The sequence below is a fragment of the Rhinoraja longicauda genome, chromosome 1 (genome assembly GCF_053455715.1).
Source record: "Rhinoraja longicauda isolate Sanriku21f chromosome 1, sRhiLon1.1, whole genome shotgun sequence".
Lineage (NCBI taxonomy): Eukaryota > Metazoa > Chordata > Chondrichthyes > Rajiformes > Arhynchobatidae > Rhinoraja > Rhinoraja longicauda.
The window spans coordinates 23,953,134-23,972,906 of NC_135953.1; the positions used below are offsets into that span (position 1 = coordinate 23,953,134).

Sequence of the window (19,773 nt, forward strand, 5' to 3'; positions counted from 1 at the left end):
GTAGAAAGGGTTATAGGAAAATAGGACTAGCTCAGGTCGGCATGGATAACTTGAGTGAAAGGATCTGTTTCTGTGCTGTGCAACACCATGGAATCAATGGAAACCTAGTGTAGGAAACAGAAAGGGAGTGACACAGTGGTGCAGCTGGAAGAGCTGCTCTCTCACAGCGCCAGAGACTCAGGTCAATCCTGACATCGGTTTCTGTCTGTGTGTGGTTTACACATTCTCCCTGTGAACGTGTGGGTTTCCTCCAGGTGCTCTGGTTTCCCACGACATCCTAAATATGTGCGGGTTTGTAGGTTAATTGGCCTCTGTAAATTGCCCCTGGCATCTAGGGAGTAGATAAGAAAGTTGGATAACATAGAACTAGTGTGAACGGGTTGGCATGCCTTTGGTGGGCCAAAGGGCCTGTTTCCACATTGTATCTCTAAACTAAACTAAGGAACGTGGCAATCTGAATACAGTCGCAGGAGTGAACTGTCTGTCGGGGTATTGTGACATTACAGATCCTGTGATTCACATGCGACTCACATGTAATTGCTATTTCTTAATCACTGAATGCTTTACTTTGGTTGGATCAATGTTTCTTGAGGAGAAAATAATGTGAGGTAAAATTACAATGATATTTCCATGCATAGACCATGGAAGAGAGTTGTGATGTAATCACTCTTTCCAACAAGTACCTTCAGGACTATCGATCCCTCTGGACCCATCCTTACCAATCATTCTTCACTCTTTACTATGAATTGTGTGGAGTTTGCCATATAGTGTGATCTGTAGTTTTTCTCCCTTTCTACATGGATGAGCTAATGTAAAGTTGAGCAGTGCTCAATGTGAGAGATGAAAGCAATAAAGTTTTAGATAAACATCACAATTTTTTTCCTGGATCAGAGTTTTCTGTCAGGTAATTTACCTGGATGTCCCACAGTCACTTGCTGGGGAGGACATCTTCTTTCTGTTCTCAGCCTTATCCATTTAACACCTTATGCTGTGTCCAAAGCCTTCTGACTGCTGCAGTGCTTGCAATTGTGCAGAATTCACTGGAATTTAGACGGGTGAGAGGGGGATCTTATAGAAACATATAAAATTCTTAAAGGATTGGACAGGCTAGACGCAGGAAAAATGTTCCCGATGTTGGGGGAGTCCAGAACCGGGGGTCACAGTTTAAGAATAAGGGGTAGGCCATTTAGGACTGAGATGAGGAAAAACCTTTTCACCCAGAGAGTTGTGAATCTGTGAAATGTTCTGCTACAGAAGGCAGTGGAGGCCAATTCACTGGATGTTTTCAAGAGAGAGTTAGATTTAGTTCTTAGGGCAAACGGAATCAAGGGGTATGGGGAGAAAACAGGAACGGGATACTGTTTTTAGATGATCAGCCATGATCATATTAAATGGCGGTGATGGCTCAAAGGGCCGAATGGCCTACTCCTGCACCTATTTTCTATGTTTCTATGTAATTGCCCAGTGATATTCAAGGTAGATCGTCTACTGCCTTGCTTGGACAATGTGATCCACATTACACAGCCAAGGATGACGAGCATAGATAACCACTTTTGTCAGTGTTAACAGCTGGCGTTTCTGTATTTGTAAGACAAGTATTCCTAAGTGAAAAGCTTTGCTTATTTTTTCATATCAAATTGTCTTTCAAGACTAAGGGGTCTGATAAGAATTGATCCAAGGCAGATCCTTGTTGTCTGGTGTTTCAATACTGGTGTAGAATTTAATACCCTATAATGTGACATGTGTTATTAATATTGATTTATTGATTACCGTGCAAACTTGGTGGATGGTTCAGAAAAATGGGTCGTCAAAATCTGTAGTTCATTATAAGTTAGGGAGAGACGGAGCAACATCTGTAAAGAGTAGATGACGTGAAATGAACAACATATCATCTGAAGTTGAGCAAGCTGCCTTCTAAGCTCAACTCAACTGGTATTCTTGATTGCAGTTTAAAAAAAAAGAAAATGAGAAGAAATCAAACCCAGTGGAAAGTAAAATAGCCCTGGCTCATAACACAATCAAAGATAAACTTAAATCATGTAAATTAAAACAAGTTGATGTAGGGAATACTCAGCAAATCAGGCTGCATCTGTCAGAAGAGAAACTGTGTTAATAGGTTTAAGCTTGACAGCGATGTAACATTTGAAACATAGATGATGGACATGAAAGAAGAAGAAGAAGCTTGCAGACGCTTTGTCAGAACTGGGGAGGAGAAATAAAGTTTTTTTAAACTGCAGGGAAGGTGAGGGAGGGGAAGATGCCTCTGATAGAATAAAACCAGGGTGCACATGGGGATAAACTGTTAAGATTATCTGGTAAAGGAGTGAAATGGAGCAGTTGGAGTCCAAGAATAAAAGAACATAGACTATAGAACGGTAGACGCAAAATGCTAGAGTAACTCAGTGGGACAGGCAGCATCTATGGAGAGAAGGAATGGGTGATATTTCGGGTCGAGACCCTTTTTCAGCCTGACCCGCTGAGTTACTCCAGCATTTTGTGTCTTCCTTCAATTTCAACCAGCATCTGCAGTTCCTTGCTGCAGGGGTGAAGACATGTAGCGCAGGAAGACATGCCCGACACCGCATGTTTTGGGCTCTCTGGAGAAAACAAAGAAAAAAGGGGAAAACAAGCTGATCCAATATCATAGAAAGATAACGCTTATGGGCAGAGAAATCAAGTTATGTAAACTCAGTATCAAGTTCAACTCAATATGCCCAGATATTGTAGCCTTCTGAACTCAAGATTAAATTATACAACTTCAGGTAAATTGATTTGTGCAGCTTACATGGTTATAACTATCTCCAGCAAATGTCCTCAGTCTTCATGGTTCGCACAACTACCCTATTTTCTCCAATATTTCAATGGAATAATGTTCCCATATCTAGTCCACCTCTTTTGACAGTCTCACCAAAAAACTGTAGCAGGAAAATCAAAATTCTCTCAGGTGGGATTGAATCTTATCAGCTTAAAAAAACAATGAGTTTCCACATTCAAAGATCTTTAAATACAGAAAGTTTTGAGATAAAGTAAAACATGCAGGTTATTGGTTCAGAATGTAAACAACATTTACATAAACCGGCACCAACAAAGGGGGACCCAACATGGGGGGACCACCGTGAAGGGGGGGGGGGGGGGGAACAAAGAGGACCTGGCACGGATACTTTGTAACTTTGTCGGTGCCCTTCATGTGGCGACTCTTTGCATACCTTGCATGTGCGCAACAAGGAATATCACTGTGATTTGTCACATATGACAATAATGTATCATTCATTCATTAATCATTTTATTATTTTTCTAATCAATGGTTATAGATCAGATATAGTTTGATAGAATTAAGACCATTATTACAATGAATTAATATTTCACTTTGAATTTTTGATGCAGTAATCAAAATTACTATATGATGTAGTGGTCAACCATGTGATGTTACCAATACTACTGACAATTGATCCCCTCCCACAATTTTATTTTACACAAGAAGGGGGTGGGAACACAATGGTTTTGAATGAATCGTTCATATGTCTATTCATTTTTAATGAATTTTCAACTTAATTAAGCAAAATTGTTTCCAATTTTTATATATTTACTTAATTCTGAAACATTTATGTAGCGAAACAAAGAAAATCGGTCCAGGAGGAGGCCATTTGGCCCTTCGAGTCAGCACCGCCATTCATTGTGATCATGGCTGATCATCCACAATCAGTAACCTGTGCCTGCCTTCTCCCCATATCCCTTGATTCCACTAGCCCCTAGAGCTCCATCTAACTCTCTTTTAAATTCATTCAGTGAATTGGCCTCCACTGCCTTCTGTGGCAGTGAATTCCACCATTTCACAACTCTCTGGGTGAAAACGTTTTTTCTCACCTCAGTTTTAAATGGCCTCCCCTTTATTCATAGACTGTGGCCCCTGGTTCTGGACTCCCCCAACATTGGGAACATTTTTCCTGCATCCAGCTTGTCCAGTCCTTTCATAATTTTATATGTCTCAACAAGATCCCTTCTCATCCTTCTAAACTTCAGTGAATACAAGCTCAGTCTTTACAATTTTTCTTCATATGACAGTCCCGCCATCCCGGGGATTAACCTAGTGAACCTACCTCAAATTAGGAGACAAAAACTGCACACAATACTCCAGATGTGGTCTGGAGTATTATTGGGCAATTCTCCAGGGCCCTATACAACTGCAGAAGGGCCTCTTTACTCCTATACTCAAATCTTCTCATTATGAAGGCCAACATGCCATTGGCTTTCTTCACTGCCTGCTGTACCTGCACGCTTACTTTCAGTGACTGGTGTACAAGGACACCCAGGTCTCATTGCACTTCCCTTTTACCTAATCTGACACCATTGAGATAATAATCTGCCTCCTTGTTTTTGCCGCCAAAGTGGATAACCTCACATTTATCTACATTATATTTCAACTGCCATGCATCTGCCCACTCACTCAACCTGTCCAAGTCACCCTGCAACCTCCTAACATCCTCTTCGCAGTTCACACTGCCACCCAGCTTTGTGTCATCTACAAACTTGCTAGTGTTACTTCTAATTCTATCATCCAAATCATTAATATATATTGTAAATAGTTGTGACCCCAGCACCGAGCCTTGCGGCACTCCACTCGCCACTGCCTGCCATTCTGAAAGGACCTGTTTATTCCTACTCTCTGCTTCCTGTCTGCCAACCAATTCTCTCTTCATGTCAATACCCTCCCCCCAATACCACGTGCTCTAATTTTATCTACCAATCTCCTGTGTGGGACCTTATCAAAGGCTAACATTAGCTATCCTCCAATCCACAGGAACTGATCCTGAGTCTATAGAACATTGGAAAATGATCACCAATGCGTCCACGATTTCTAGAGCCACCTCCTTGAGTACCATGGGATGCAGGCCATCAGGCCCTGGGGATTTATCCGCCTTCAGTCCCATCAGTCTACCCAATACTATTTCTCACCTAATGCAAATTTCTTTCAGTTCCTCTGTCTCCCTAGATCTTGTTGTTTGTGTCTTCCTTAGTGAAGACAGAACCGAAGTACTTGTTCAACTTTTCTGCCATTTCCTTGTTCCCCATAATAACTTCACCTGTTTCTGCCTTCAAGGGACTCACATTTGTCTTTACTAATCTTTTTCTCTTAACATACCTAAAGAAGCTTTTACTATTCTTCTTTATATTCTTGACCAGCTTACCCTCATACTTCATCTTTTCATCCCAATCCTCTGGCTTCCCGCTGCTCTTTGCTATATTATACATCTTTTCTTTTAGTTTTATTCCATCCCTAACTTCCCTTGTCAGCCACGGTTGCCTCTTGCTCCCCTTAGAATCTTTCTTCCTCTTTGGAATAAAATGATCCTGCATCTTCTGGATTATGCCCAGAAATTCCTGCCATTGATGTTCTACCGTCATTCCTGTTAGGATCTTTTTCTAGTCCTTGGCCAGCTCCTCTCTCATGCCTTCATAGTCCCCTTTGTTCAACTGCAACACTGACACTTCTGATTTAAACTTCTCCCTCTCAAATTGCGGATTAAAACTAATCATATTATGGTCACTACCTCCTAGCGGTTCCTTTACCTTTAATTCCCTTATTAAATCTGGTTCATTGGACAAAACTAAATCCAAAATAGCATTCTTTCTGCTAGGCTCCAGTATAGGCTGCTCTGAGAATCCAATTCGGAGGCACTCTACAAACTCCCTTTCTTGGGGTCCAGAACCAACCTTATTTTCACAGTCTACCTGCATATTGAAATCTCCCATAACCACAGTGGCATTACCTTTGTTACATGCCAATTTTAACTCCTGCTACAACTTACACACTATATCCAGGCTACTGTTTGGGGGCCTGTAGATAACCCCCATTAGTGTCTTCTTTCCTTTACAATTCCTCAATTCTATCCACAGCGACTACATCGTCAGTCCCTATGTCACCCCTTGCAAAGGACTGAATTTCATCCCTCACCAACCGAGCTACCCCACCTCCTCTGCCCACCTGCCTGACCTTTCTATAGGACGTATAACCCTGAATATTCAGTTCCCAGCCCCGATCCTCCTGGAGCCATGCTTCTGTAATCCCCACAATGTCATACCTACCAATCTCTAACTGAGCCTCAAGCTCATCCACTTTACTTCTTATACTTCGCGCATTCATATATAATATTGTTAATCCATTACTCATCTCACCTTTCACATTGATTCCTATTTCACTTGGCCATATGCTCCTATCCCTTTCTGAGTTTTCTGGCTCATTAATTCTGGGGTCTTTCTTAACTTTTCTTCTCATCTTGGTGCTGAACGACTAACTTCGTATTTTGAGAACATGACTTCTGGTTCTAGGCAGCTAGGCCAGGAAACTATCAAACCTGCATCTACCCTATCAGGTCCTACAATAGTCAGACAGGCCCTTTGGCCCAACTCGCCCATGTTGACCAAGATGCCCCGTCTGACCTCGTCCCATTTACCTGCTTTTAGCCCATATCCCTGTACACCTTTCCTATCCTTGTACCTGTCAAAGTGTCTTTTAAAATGCTGTCTGGCAGCTCATTCCATATATTCACCACCAAGTAAAAAAGTTGCCCCTCAGCTTTCCATTAAATCTTGTTCATCTCACCATGTCTCCTCGTTTTTGATTCCTGTGCATTCCTGTGCGAGACTATGCATTCGCCCTATCTATTCCCCTCATAATTTTATACACCTCCACAAGATGGCCTCTCAGGCTTGAAATTGATGCATATTTCAATTCTATCACTTCTCTGGGTTTAGGCTTAATACCATTCTGGATTAGGAAACATACATACATTTAAAATCATGTAAACCTCCAGTGACTAATCCATGTTTTCAGATTATAAGAAAACTAGGTAATTAAATAGAAGTTCTTGGTCATAATGTTTGTTATCATGGTCTTTGAGTGATCAAAAAATCAAACACCGGCCAAATAAATAATTTTTTAAATGTTGTTTAATCTTGAAAGGGAAGTTTACCATGGAAGTATGCGGTCTTCATTCATCGCCATACTGTGGAAAGTATACCCGGAAGATCTTTTATCATCAGTGATACTTCACCACAACTACCCAAGCTTTGGAATGTATGATAATGTGGCAAATATTACTGTTGTACATATCCAAGAGAGCTAAACTCAACATTTGTTTCAAGCTTCACTGTATAACAGTAATGCATTCAATAAAACATGTCCCTGAAAGTATGGTGACAAGTTTGGTAAACAAAGTCAAAATATTTCAAATCAGATAGAATTGCTAACTGGGTCGTTCTTCAGAGATTTGTAGTTTGCCATTTTCTGCACTACCGATAAAGTCTAACAGCACAGAAACAATTTTGTCAGCTCATCAGGCCAGCGTTTTTCTTTTAATGACATATCAAATGAATAATTTCTGTATTTTCCCCCCCAATAGATCTTTACTTTTAGGTGTATCCAATTCCCTTTAGGTTATTACTATTAAATTATCTTCCCCTTACAACCAGTAATTCCAGATTTTAATTTGTTATGCAAATCAAATTCACCTCACCTGTTCGGTTTTTGTTTTGTCACTTCCTAAATCAATGTTCTTTGGGCGTGGTCCCATTTGCCAGTGGAACCAGATTTTCTTCATTTACTCCAAGGTCTTTTATGGTTGTAATACTGGTATTAAATTGCCCCTCACTATGACCAACTTTTCTAATCTCATCGCAATTAATGTCCTTTATTCCTGGCATCATGCAAGTAATTTAAGCAGCCAGTTAACTTACCAACATGTCTTTGGGATGTAAGGGGAAACCAATCCCATAACCCATACAGTTATCAGTAGATTATGCATACTCTGCACAGGCAGGACTGTAGCCTTGAGGCGCCAGAACCACCAACTGTGATATCCAGCCCATTGTGTATGATCTTGCATCATGCGTCTAGTTAGGGAGTTTAAGTCCTCAGTGCAATGAATGATGGGGGGGAAGAACAAAGGAGGAGCCAGCTGGCTTTGTAACTTTGTCAGCGCCGGAGGTGGTCGCTATTTGTATACCTTGGGTATGCAAGCAAAGAATTCCATTGTGCTTTGTCACATGTGACAATAAAGTATTCCATTCCATAAGGTGCATAACTTAACATGAACTTGTCTTCCTTGAGCACTCTCGTCTGACTGGAACTGCTGAAAATGTCATCTTTCTTAATTGTACATGCTGTGGTATCTATCTCCTTAACCATCTATTCTCTGAAGTTTGCCAACTTCAGAGAATAGAAATTGAATAGACGTTGTCTTTCTGATTTAGAATAGCAAGTGATACATTTTCCCACCCAATAATCAGGACAACTAATAAGTTCTGTGATAAATGCATTTGAATAAATGAGTCACTTTACCCACTAGGCGTCCAAAAGTATGAGTCAGATTTAAACAGTACAATAGTCTGTGAAAAAGGGTGTTTAATTACAGTTTTTGTGCTTACTTCTTTCCCAATAATATCTGAACATAATGCTGCATCACCTTTTCATGCAATTTAATAAAGTTATCGTTGCTATATACTTGTTTACATTGTTTTTCTTTCATAAATCTAAATGACCATTTAAACTAAGAAAAAAACAAACACACCTAACTTGAAATATTACAAATATTTTTTTTATCAATCTATTTAAGGAATAGAATTTGTCAATATTTAAACACAACATTTCAGTGACATTGTCTTTTGCAATCAAAGATCTTTGCTTATTTAACCCACTTCTCTTGGCAAGCACACCATTTGTTAGAAAACCTGAAGGGAATGCTATACTCTTTGTCATTTTTGTGGTTCCACTTTGTTGCTCCCATGTGAAGGTGGGAAGGGCGGCTGAGAAGTAGAAACAGGAAGATGATGTTTGAGGATTGAGCTTTTTGTTGGTATTTGTGTGTCACCTGTAGATTCTCTGGGATTTTTATCGGAACTGTGCACTTTGGATTCACGGAATGCGGCCCAACAGTTAAAGACAAAAAGTTCTTGATCATGAAAATTCATATACTGTTCACCAATGGATAATTATATTCAATATGTTTACATTTCGTACAATTCCAACTGTGTTTGCGCAATCAATTATCTTGCAAAGGCTTCAACAGAGAAATATGCAATTGATAACAAATATATAATTGCCATATATGACCAGGTGAAATGTTTCAAAATATTTTTGAAGAACGTGCAATCAAAATTCAGTCAGAGGTGTAAAGAGCTCACTCATCCTACACATTGAAGATTGTTGCAAAGCCGTGAGGTTAAATCAAATATAACCCACTATCAGGTAGCAGCAAACTATGCTCATTTTATAAAAGTCTGCTGGATTTAGATATCGAGGCACTGAATACGCCTGTGCAGTTTTGCTGCCTCAGTACAGGAGCAAATTCTCAGATGTTACAAAATTATACAATTAATGTTTAGCAGCATCCTGAATCTTACCGTAATGGGGAAGTTTCTGCAAATTACAATCGCTCAATAAATAAATTCAGTTACTTTATCAACCATACTAAACAGAGACACCAGAATATTGTGCTGACTCCATCTCAAACATTGTAGATATTTTTGGTCCTAACTTAATACATTACATCAATGACTCCAATTGAAATGGCCAATGCTTCTCGGAGTTACGTAAGACACGATTAAATTTATCGCTTCATGAGTGAAGTGCAATCGCAGGGCTAAACTTTCCCATTTCAGAGTCAAGCTCCCAATGGAAACTTCAGGCAAACCGCTCAATAGCTTTTTATGCAAGTGTCAAATAAGCAGTTACAGAAGCGTGGTTTTAATCAGCTCAAATAACAAAGCGATAAAACATGTCCACGCCAATGGTCACAGCAGAAATGAGGGGAAAATATATTAGCCTAATGGAAAGGTGATATTAGCTCTAATTTGGTTGTATGCATTGAGCAGACCCAAACCCTATTTTACATTTCCTCTTCCCTTAAAAGTTACTGTGACTATTTTTTTGGTGACTCTGTCACGGATGAGAGCTAAAAAGCCAATTCCATTTCATGCTTGAACTGTGACAGTAAGTCAAAGCGATGAGTTGCAAAACATGCAGAAATCACATTATGAACCACATTGCTGTTTTCTTTTGATTATAAACTTTGCACGGTTCATAAATATCAAAATCTGTGGCACAGTCTTCTTTGCTTTTTTTTACACTCTACTCAATAAATGGTCATTGCTTTGTTAATTACAAAAATAAATCATGGTTTATCATTGGAAATGCTCAATGTTCCTTCTGAATGCATCACAAATGTTTATGTAGATGTTTATTAGAAGTGATGATGGGTTATTTTGGCCACTGATCAAGTTTTGATATGGTGTTGCATGATTAATTGTTCCATAATAATTTTGATTGAGACGCAGCAAATATCCAATGTTCAGCTTTCTTCTCTCTCCATTCCTTCTTCTGTAAATGTCCACACAAAGCTTTGTTCTACACTCGAATGAGGAAAGTCAAGTTCAAATTTGCTGGGATGTGTATCGTGTCCAGGTTGAGTGCAGAAGGATTAAATGGAAACATAACAGGAAATGTGTGTTTAAAGTCCATTAGCAGTTGAGGAGATTCATTGCGGTCTTGTAAACAGGACTGTATGGAGAGAAATAACTGGGGTAAATTCTTCTGCACAAGAACATATTTAGACATTTTGATACACAAGCAAACAGTAGCCGTTATATTTTCTATTTTTCCTCAGCTGAGGATTTATCTTCACCATAAAAACAATGAAGGGGATGGATTTCAATTCCTTTGTTCCTTTCTCACCCGTTGTTCCATAACTATGGATTATTGTAGGCAAAAAATAATTGCTTCTGGAGGAACCATCTGGAAGATAGGAATCCCCTCCTGCACTATTCAGCGTCCCGTACAACAGATCCCACTGACATTTCTGGCATTTGAAACATGTTATTGCTGACTCCTCCAGCACACACCAATTCACTGCAATCAACACCAATAATTCATTCACCTCATACCCCATCATCCCTTTGTAACAAACAGGAGAAACTCAGCAGGTCGAGCAGTATCTATTGGGGGAAAGAACTGTCGATGTTTCAGCTGTTCAAACTGCTCAGTTCCACCAACAGGTTGTTTGTTGCTCCAGATTCTGGCATCTACAGTCTCGTGTCTCTCTTTCCTTTACAATACCCGATTATTAATCGCCCTCTTACACAAAACCTCAAATGCACTTTCACGGTGAAGCAGTGATTTGCACTTCATTCTATTTCTTATACTTCAGTTGCAGTGTCTTTTTGTTTGGAAGACTAAATGCAGATTGGATATCTGCTATGCAGAACACCTCTGCTCAGTCCAAGCTTCCAGTTATGTCCTACTTTAATTCATGGTCTGATTCTTCCTCTGCCTTCTACAATGTTCTAAAAAAGCTTAAAATAAGCACATAAGCACTTGGCTAAATGCATTGCAGCCTCATTCAAGAATTTCAGATAATTGTTCTCATTTATATCTTCAAGGCCATATATATTTTGTTTTGAACTGTACCACTGAATCCCTCACCTGGCCTGCACCTTAACATTTGATGTCTCCTGCTTTCCACCCTATCACATATATAGAAACTTTTGTTTCTTCCTCAACCCCTTCGTCCTCCGCCCACCACCTGCCACCCCCTCCCAATTCATGTTGCTTGCCCTACTGATTATTTCCAACTTTTTCTGTTTTTTTTCAATATTTGTAGCATCCACAATATTTTTATTAAAGAAAGAATGTGCTGATATCAATTCAAATCACAGTTCACAGTTTTTAAATTTAAAAGTCAACATCAGCAAAGATGACCGTGAAACTGTCAAACTGTTGAAGAAAAACAATGAATTCATTACTGCCTTTGAAGGATAATTCCTGGGAAGGTGCATGATGGCAGCTTGATGTTCCAGATTACAGATGCTACAGGCATGACACAGGTAGAGAGGTAAGAGACAAAATGGTGTTGCAATTTAAATTAAGGAAAACACAATCCAGCTCTCTGGTATTGAAAAGCAGCAGTTCTATCAGCTGGCCACTGTGCTACCCATATGTATAAAATCATGAGGGTGAATGCACATATTCTTTTTCCCAGGGTAGGGGAATCGAGAAATAGAGGGCAAAGGGTTAAGGTGAGAGGAGAAAGGAATCTGAAAGGCAACTTGTTTAGACAGAGGATGATTGGTATATGGCACGAGTTACCAGAGGAAGTAGTTGAGGCAGGTGGAGTAACAACATTTAAAAGACATTGGGGCAGGCATATGGATAGGAAAGGTTTAGACAGCTATGGGTGAAAAGATAGTAAATGGAACTAGCTTAAATGGTGCATCTTGGTCAGCATGGAGGAGTTGGGCTGAAGGGCCTGTTTTTCTGCTGCATGATTCGGATAGAGTCAATGGATGGGTTCTAAAATCATGCGCTAAATCAACTTTCCATAGTTTTTACTGACATCTTCAATCTTCAATCTCTCACTTCAAAAGTCTAGTGTCCCCATCCACACCAAGGACACCTCCATCATTCCAGTCCTCAAGAAATATATCGTGGCCTATCTCAATGACTACTGCTTTAACATCGACCATAATGAAATGCTTTGAAAGACTGGCTATCGGCCACATCAGTGCCTGTCTCGTGGACAATCCAGTCTCTTTGCAACACGCCTACAGGAGAAATAGGTCTCGGGAGGACGCCATTTCCCTTGCACTCCATTTAGCTCTGGATTACCTTGACAATAAGAACACCTGTGTCAGAAAGTTATTCATTGACTACCGCTCAGCTTTCAACATGATAATACTGAATAAGCTCATCTCGAAATTCCTGGACCTTGGCCTTGGGACTTCCAACTATATCTGGCTTCTGGACTTCCTGTCTGATAGACCTCATTCAGTTAGAATTTTCATAACATTTTCTCCACCCTGGCCTTCAACACTGGTATTCCTCTTGATTGTTTTCTCAGCCTCATGTTCTATTCCTTTACAGCCATGACTTTGGGGCCAAGTATAGTGCCAATTCGATCTTTAAGTTTGCCAATGATATCACTGCTGTCAGCTAATTCAATAACAACGAATTGACAGAATCCAAGAAAGGACTCAAGAACCTTATGCCATGGTATAGAACAATGGCGTAAGCAAGACAAAAGAGTTGACTGTCGATCCAAGGAAGGAAATCGCCATGTCCACAAATATTCCTTTGAACATTTGCACATGCGCTATAGAAAGTATTCTAACGGAATGCATCACAACCTGGTGTGGCAACTGCTCTGCTCATGACCACCCTGAATCCACAGATGTTCCTTTACAGGCTTCTCACTTCCTTCCATCAGTCCACCTTCATGGTGCGTTGCATCATGGTGGTTGGAAGTATTGTCAAGGAGCAAAGAGGTCCTTCTGCGGTTGTACAGGGCCCTAGTGAGACCGCACCTGGAGTACTGTGTGCAGTTTTGGTCTCCAAATTTGAGGAAGGATATTCTTGCTATTGAGGGCGTGCAGCATAGGTTTACTAGGTTAATTCCCGGAATGGTGGGACTATCATATGTTGAAAGACTGGAGCGACTAGGCTTGTATACACTGGAATTTAGAAGGATGAGAGGAGATCTTATCAAAACGTATAAGATTATTAAGGGGTTGGACACGTTAGAGGCAGGAAACATGTTCCCAATGTTGGGGGAGTCCAGAACAAGGGGCCACAGTTTAAGAATAAGAGGTAGGCCATTTAGAACTGAGATGAGGAAAAACTTTTTCAGTCAGAGAGTTGTGAATCTGTGGAATTCTCTGCCTCAGAAGGCAGTGGAGGCCAATTCTCTGAATGCATTCAAGAGAGAGCTGGATAGCGCTCTTAAGGATAGCGGAGTCAGGGGGTATGGGGAGAAGGCAGGAACGGGGTACTGATTGAGAATGATCAGCCATGATCACATTGAATGGCGGTGCTGGCTTGAAGGGCCGAATGGTCTCCTCCTGCACCTATTGTCTATTGTTGCCGTTTCTCTCTTCTACCCTCTGGGTAAAAATACAGGCGCTTGAAATTTGGGCATCAAACTTAAGAACTGTTTCTTCTCATCTGCTAATAACTTCTGAACAAATCACCTCTTTCACATTCCCTTCCCTGAAATGATTTCACGTACTCTTTCTCTTAACTCATTCTCATTCAGTCATTCTGTTCTTAAACTTTTTTTGTACTACTTCTATTACTTTTAGGGGGTTTTTTGGTACTACTTCAGATCGTACCACAATCCTGCATCATTCTGGTGTTTTGCATTCATCATTGTATTTATTATTGCACTTGTTGTATTTAAGGTCATATGGTACAGGAATAGAATTAGGCCATTCGGCCCATCAAGTCAACTCTGCCATTCAATCATGGCTGATCTATCTCTCCCTCCTAACCCCATCCTCCTGCCTTTGCCCCATGACCCCCGACACCTAAAATCATGTGCTAAATCAAATTTATTGTTTATTCTTTGAGCTTCATGCAAACTAGGAATTTCATTATCTTGGGGTATATATGACAGTAAACTAATCTGAATCTGGGATTTTTAACATATGGATTTTTTTTGGTTTCAATAAAAGGGAAGTTTATTTTGCTTACACATGTTTTTATGCACCTATATTTTCTTATTTAACAGGAAAGTGGAAACAACCATTTCTACAGAGATTGAACAAATGTGTTCAAAAGTTCATAAGTGATAGGAACAGAATTAGGCCATTCGGCCCATTAAGTCCACTCCGCTATTCAATCATGGCTGATCTATCTCTCCCTCCTCACCCAATTCTCCTGCCTTCTCCCCATAACCCCTGACATCTATACCAATCACGAATCTATCTATCTCTGCCTTAAAAATATCCATTGACTTGGCCTCCACAACCATCCGTGGCAATGAATTCCACAGATTCACCACCCTCTGACTAAAGAAATTCCTCCTCATCTCCTTCCTAAAGGAGCGTCCTTTTATTCTGAGGCTATGACCTCTGGTCCTAAACTCTTCCACTAGTGGAAACTCTCTCTATGTAAAATTAATTATTTGTGGAAAGGTCTAATATTGGCAAATACTTGCAAATGTAAAAAATGTTTCATTTCATCATCGTTAATATATGTTATTAACACAATTGCAAGTCAGTTCGTTATTTTATAAACAACAAATCATAAATGTGTGTTAATGGAAAAAAATTGAACTTCACTATAAAAAATAAAATCTTGACAATACCATGCCATTCCATTCCCAAGACATCAGCAGTCATCTCTCTCAGAACTTAGGACATATGCAATACTGATCCACAAAATGCTTACCTGAATACTTCTAATGAATGATACAGTTACACGTTCTTCAAATTCATTTACTGGTGTGTACAGGTTTAAAATTTTGACGATCTGGTGTGGGAAAAGAATAATAAAAATGTAGAATTGAATACACAATGATCAGATAATCATGACACATTCAATGTCTGAAGATCAAATAACTTATGTAGCACAGCTACATGAAGGTAAGGAGACCAAATATCAGCCACCCATATCCATCTGTACATCAACCCTTTACAAACTTCTCAAAATTTAATGTTCTCAACGATGGTTTTTTCCTATTGCTAACAAGTTGCAGAGCCTCTCATTTTCCCACTTTTAAGTCTGCATGTTACTTTGTTGTCCATTCACTTCTGTATTTCTGTATTTCCTTTCCTTGTTGCTCACTTAGTTATTTACTCTTGTATTTTGGCAACATTAGATATCTTGCATTGCATGACTATGACATTTATAATGCTGGCAAACTGAAAGATATTATTTCCTACACTGTCTTACATCCTTTAGCCAACCCAATGTATTACATCCAATCCCAAAAGTTTGGATCACATTGTGTTGCATAACATGACTTTGAAAACCCAGGTAGACTCTTTTCGTCCTTGCTACGCACATCATCAAATGCCTCCAACAAACTAACTGATCCACTTTTGTTTCTTCTTCCTTTTCTTGAAGAATGATATTATACATTTTATCTGCCAATCTGCAGGAATTATTCCAGAATCTATGTGTTTTCAGAAGATCAGTGTTAACATATCCACTAACTTTACGGGTATTCGTCTCCAGAACATTATTTTCATCAATGCAGTTTATCACTTCTCATTATTAATGGTGTCATTGTTGGGAGCTCTGGAGGTTAATAGTCAGTCTAGGACATCAACACATCTGACACTTAACAGTTCTTGAATTGGCTCATGGCTAACTGTTCTGCCTGGTTCAAGACTCCAATAGTTAAAGTCCACTCACCTGTTGTGTGGATAGAGTTTTACACATTGAACAGATGGCTGCAGCATCATCAGTGGTTTTCTTCTTCACTTGGAGAAGTTGTGCAGCTTGAATTAGAGGCTCCATTGTCTTCACAGCCCCACTTTGTTGTAAATTCTTTCCCCGCAACCACTCTTCTAGCTGGCTGATGTTGTACCTATCAAAACAAATATCGCAGTCAGAAAAGCAACAGCTGCAGATTATTTGTTCGAAAGATCCCTTAAAAATGTCTCTTCTTTTCCTCCCTGATTTCTTACCTTTCCCTCTCTCCACATGGCAGTCCAACTCATGACACAATAAAAACAAATATTCTTCACAACTACATCATAGAATTTTTACTAGAGAGCAATGGCTTTTAACAACATGTACCCCTTTCATGAGATAGCACTTGGAAAAACTAACCAAGTGGATAAGTTCGATCAAAATGAACAAGGTATCAACGATACAAGATGAACAAGATAACAACGATCAAAATGAATAAGGTATCCTACACCATCAACCAGTTCGATCAAAATGAACAAGGATGTCGATGTGAAGCAGAGACATTCCTGCTCAGAAGTACCATGAGTACAAGAGCAAGAAAAGGAATGGGACTAATCCTCAAATGTCATGGGGTGGGAGTGAACAATTCTGCAGAGCCCTGGCATAGGAGTGGATTGCGCTGTACTAATCATACCTGATTTGCATTCCTGTACTCCACGAGCACACATCCTTTCTCAGCAGCAGGTTGTTAAGTGTTACAGCGTTGATGACATAGAAGAGCTGACGAAAGACCTGTTGGATAATCTCAGGATCCAGTCCATGTTCACACATGGTGTGGTTTAACAAGTTAAGTTGGCGCAACAAGGCCTCTAGACTGTAGCTGTCGTCTCCATCCAGCCGGCTTGAAGAACGTTTCCTGTAGCCCATGGGTTTCACGCTCGACAGACCCTGGATGCTCTCATTCTCCAACATGGCAGACACTTTACACCAAAGTAAAAATAAAAGTAATTCAATGTAAGTTATAACAGCTATGGCAATACAGGAAACAAAAAACATTTGTACCACATTGTATGTTGTGAACCAAACTGCGTGCAGAATGTAATACAATAATGAGCTGTTTCAGATTTACATTTAAAAGACCGATGTACTTATTGCATGATATAAAGTCCCCCCTTTACACAAGATTTTTCCCAAAGAAAGGTTTTTCTCAGCTGAAGCAGTGAATTCCTCAGCTGAAGTTGTGAAGGACCTTGCCAATTAAATCCTCAAATTAGAATTTAGATTTAGAGATACAGCGCGGAAACAGGCCCTTCGGCCCAGCGATCCCCGCACATTAACACTATCCTACACACACTAGGGACAATTTTTACATTTGCCCGGCCAATTAACCTACATACCTGTACGTCTTTGGAGTGTGGGAGGAAACCGAAGATCTCGGAGAAAACCCACACAGGTCACGGGGAGAACGTACAAACTTCGTACAGACGGCGCCCATAGTCAGGATCGAACCTGAGTCTCCGGCGCTGCATTCGCTGTAAGGCAGCAACTCTACCGCTGCGCCACCGTGCCATTTTAGCGGAAGCAGCAATTTTTATTTCAGAAGACACAAGAGACTGCAGATGCTCGAATAGGCAAACAGAATGCCGAGGAACTCTGGGTCAAGCAGCATTTGTTGAGGCAGAGAAATACCTTTTACTTCCATAGACCTGCTGACCATAGCTTCCATAGACCCTATGAGACCATAGCTGCTTGACCCGCTGAGTTCTTCCAGCATTCGTATGTTGTATGTTGAAAGGCTGGAGCAATTAGGCTTGTATACACTGGAATTTAGAAGGATGAGGGGGGATCTTATTGAAACATATAAGATAATTAGGGGATTGGACACATTAGAGGCAGGAAACATGTTCCCAATGTTGGGGGAGTCCAGAACAAGGGGCCACAGTTTAAGAATAAGGGGTAGGCCATTTAGAACGGAGATGAGGAAGAACTTTTTCAGTCAGAGAGTGGTGAAGGTGTGGAATTCTCTGCCTCAGAAGGCAGTGGAGGCCAGTTCGTTGGATGCTTTCAAGAGAGAGCTGGATAGAGCTCTTAAGGATAGCGGAGTGAGGGGGTATGGGGAGAAGGCAGGAACGGGGTACTGATTGAGAGTGATCAGCCATGATCGTATTGAATGGCGGTGCTGGCTCGTAGGGCTGAATGGCCTACTCCTGCACCTATTGTCTATTGTCTATTGTATTTGTTGTTTCAGATTCCAACATCTACATTCTCCTTAGTCTTCGGTTTAGGTTCATTATTCCTGTTCAAGCAGCGACTAACCATGTTTTTCACCAAGGTGGGGCAGATAGTTTAATTTTCTTCAAAGCTGAATTAAGGAACACCTGGATGTTGCTTGTATTAAGTATTCTTGGGAATAACACTCTCTCTCACACAAGGTGTATGTTGTGTGAGTTAATCTGTATCACATTGTATGTGGTTCAATGTGATACAGATTAAGAAAGTTGCTGATTCCATTCACTGTGCATGTGGAGTCTACTAACTTTACATGCAATACTGCTCAACAGCTTCAGCCTAAAAAGTTTGGATTACTGGGAGATGAGAATGGGGGAGGTGTGATGGTTTATGAGTATGGTTATACTTAGTACGAAAATCATAATGACAAAACTTACCTTTTTGTTCTCACCTAGAAAACAGCTAAATATGGCCTGTTTCCTTTATCATTGTTACCTTTTTGCATATCTTTCATTCATTTGTTCTATATCTCTCTTACATCATTGTCTTTATCTCTCGTTTACCTTTTCCATGACTTTCAGTCTGAAGAAGGGTCTCGACCCGAAGCGTCACCCATTCCTTTTCTCCAGAGATGCTGCCTGTCCTGCTGAGTTACTCCAGCATTTTGTGTCTATCTTGGGTTTAAACCAGCATCTGCAGTTCCTTCCTAGACTTACCTATCATTGGCTGAAGAAGACCTTCTGCAACCTTGACCATTTGCTGATATATCTGAATAGAGAGGTCACTTAGAACTTGGCGGTACTCTGCGAGGTCAAAGTTCTTCAGGCTATGTTCATTCTGCCGTGTGTTATTCTGCTTCATGAAATCCTGAAGGAATCGAGAAGGGGCACGAGAAAAAAAACAACAACTTTACAGATGCTTGAGTGGCAAAGATTGCTAGTAATATGCAGTAATTATTTATGGACATGTCAGATACAAGCGAATAGGAGTAGGCCATCTGGCCCCTCATCCCTGCCTTGCCTATTAATATGATCATGGCTGCTCTGCTCCAGGTCTTCTCTCCTGTGCTAATTTCACATACCCCTCAATTTCCTGATATTTCAAAAAAGTACCCAGTTCCACCCGTAATCCTGGCTCGACAACCCCGTCAGTTAGAGAATTCCAATATTTCACCATCCTTTGTGAGAAGGAAGAAATTCCCATGAACTCAGTTTTAAATGGCCAACTCCATTATCTTGTAACAATGTCCCCACAGTGGAAACATTTGTCAGTACATGAATAAATAGCTAACTTGAGGGTTCTTCTAACCAGTGTGCACTGACATGATGGGGTTATTGTTTATTTTCATGTATTACTCT

General features: G+C 40.3%; 1 protein-coding gene across 2 annotated transcripts in view; it reads right to left on the reverse strand.

Annotated features, from left to right (window-relative positions):
* Positions 1-8,401: 8,401 nt before the first annotated feature.
* The window catches only part of myo5b (myosin VB), a 199,795-nt gene continuing 188,423 nt past the window's right edge, over positions 8,402-19,773 (reverse strand). For both annotated transcript variants that reach the window (XM_078420320.1, XM_078420249.1), the window contains 5 exons: positions 19,132-19,282; positions 16,881-17,166; positions 16,187-16,361; positions 15,218-15,298; positions 8,402-10,555 (listed from right to left, as the gene is read on the reverse strand). In XM_078420320.1, coding sequence (XP_078276446.1) covers positions 10,403-10,555; positions 15,218-15,298; positions 16,187-16,361; positions 16,881-17,166; positions 19,132-19,282 — 846 coding nt within the window. In that variant the 3' untranslated portion in view covers positions 8,402-10,402. The remainder of the gene's footprint in view (positions 10,556-15,217; positions 15,299-16,186; positions 16,362-16,880; positions 17,167-19,131; positions 19,283-19,773) is intronic.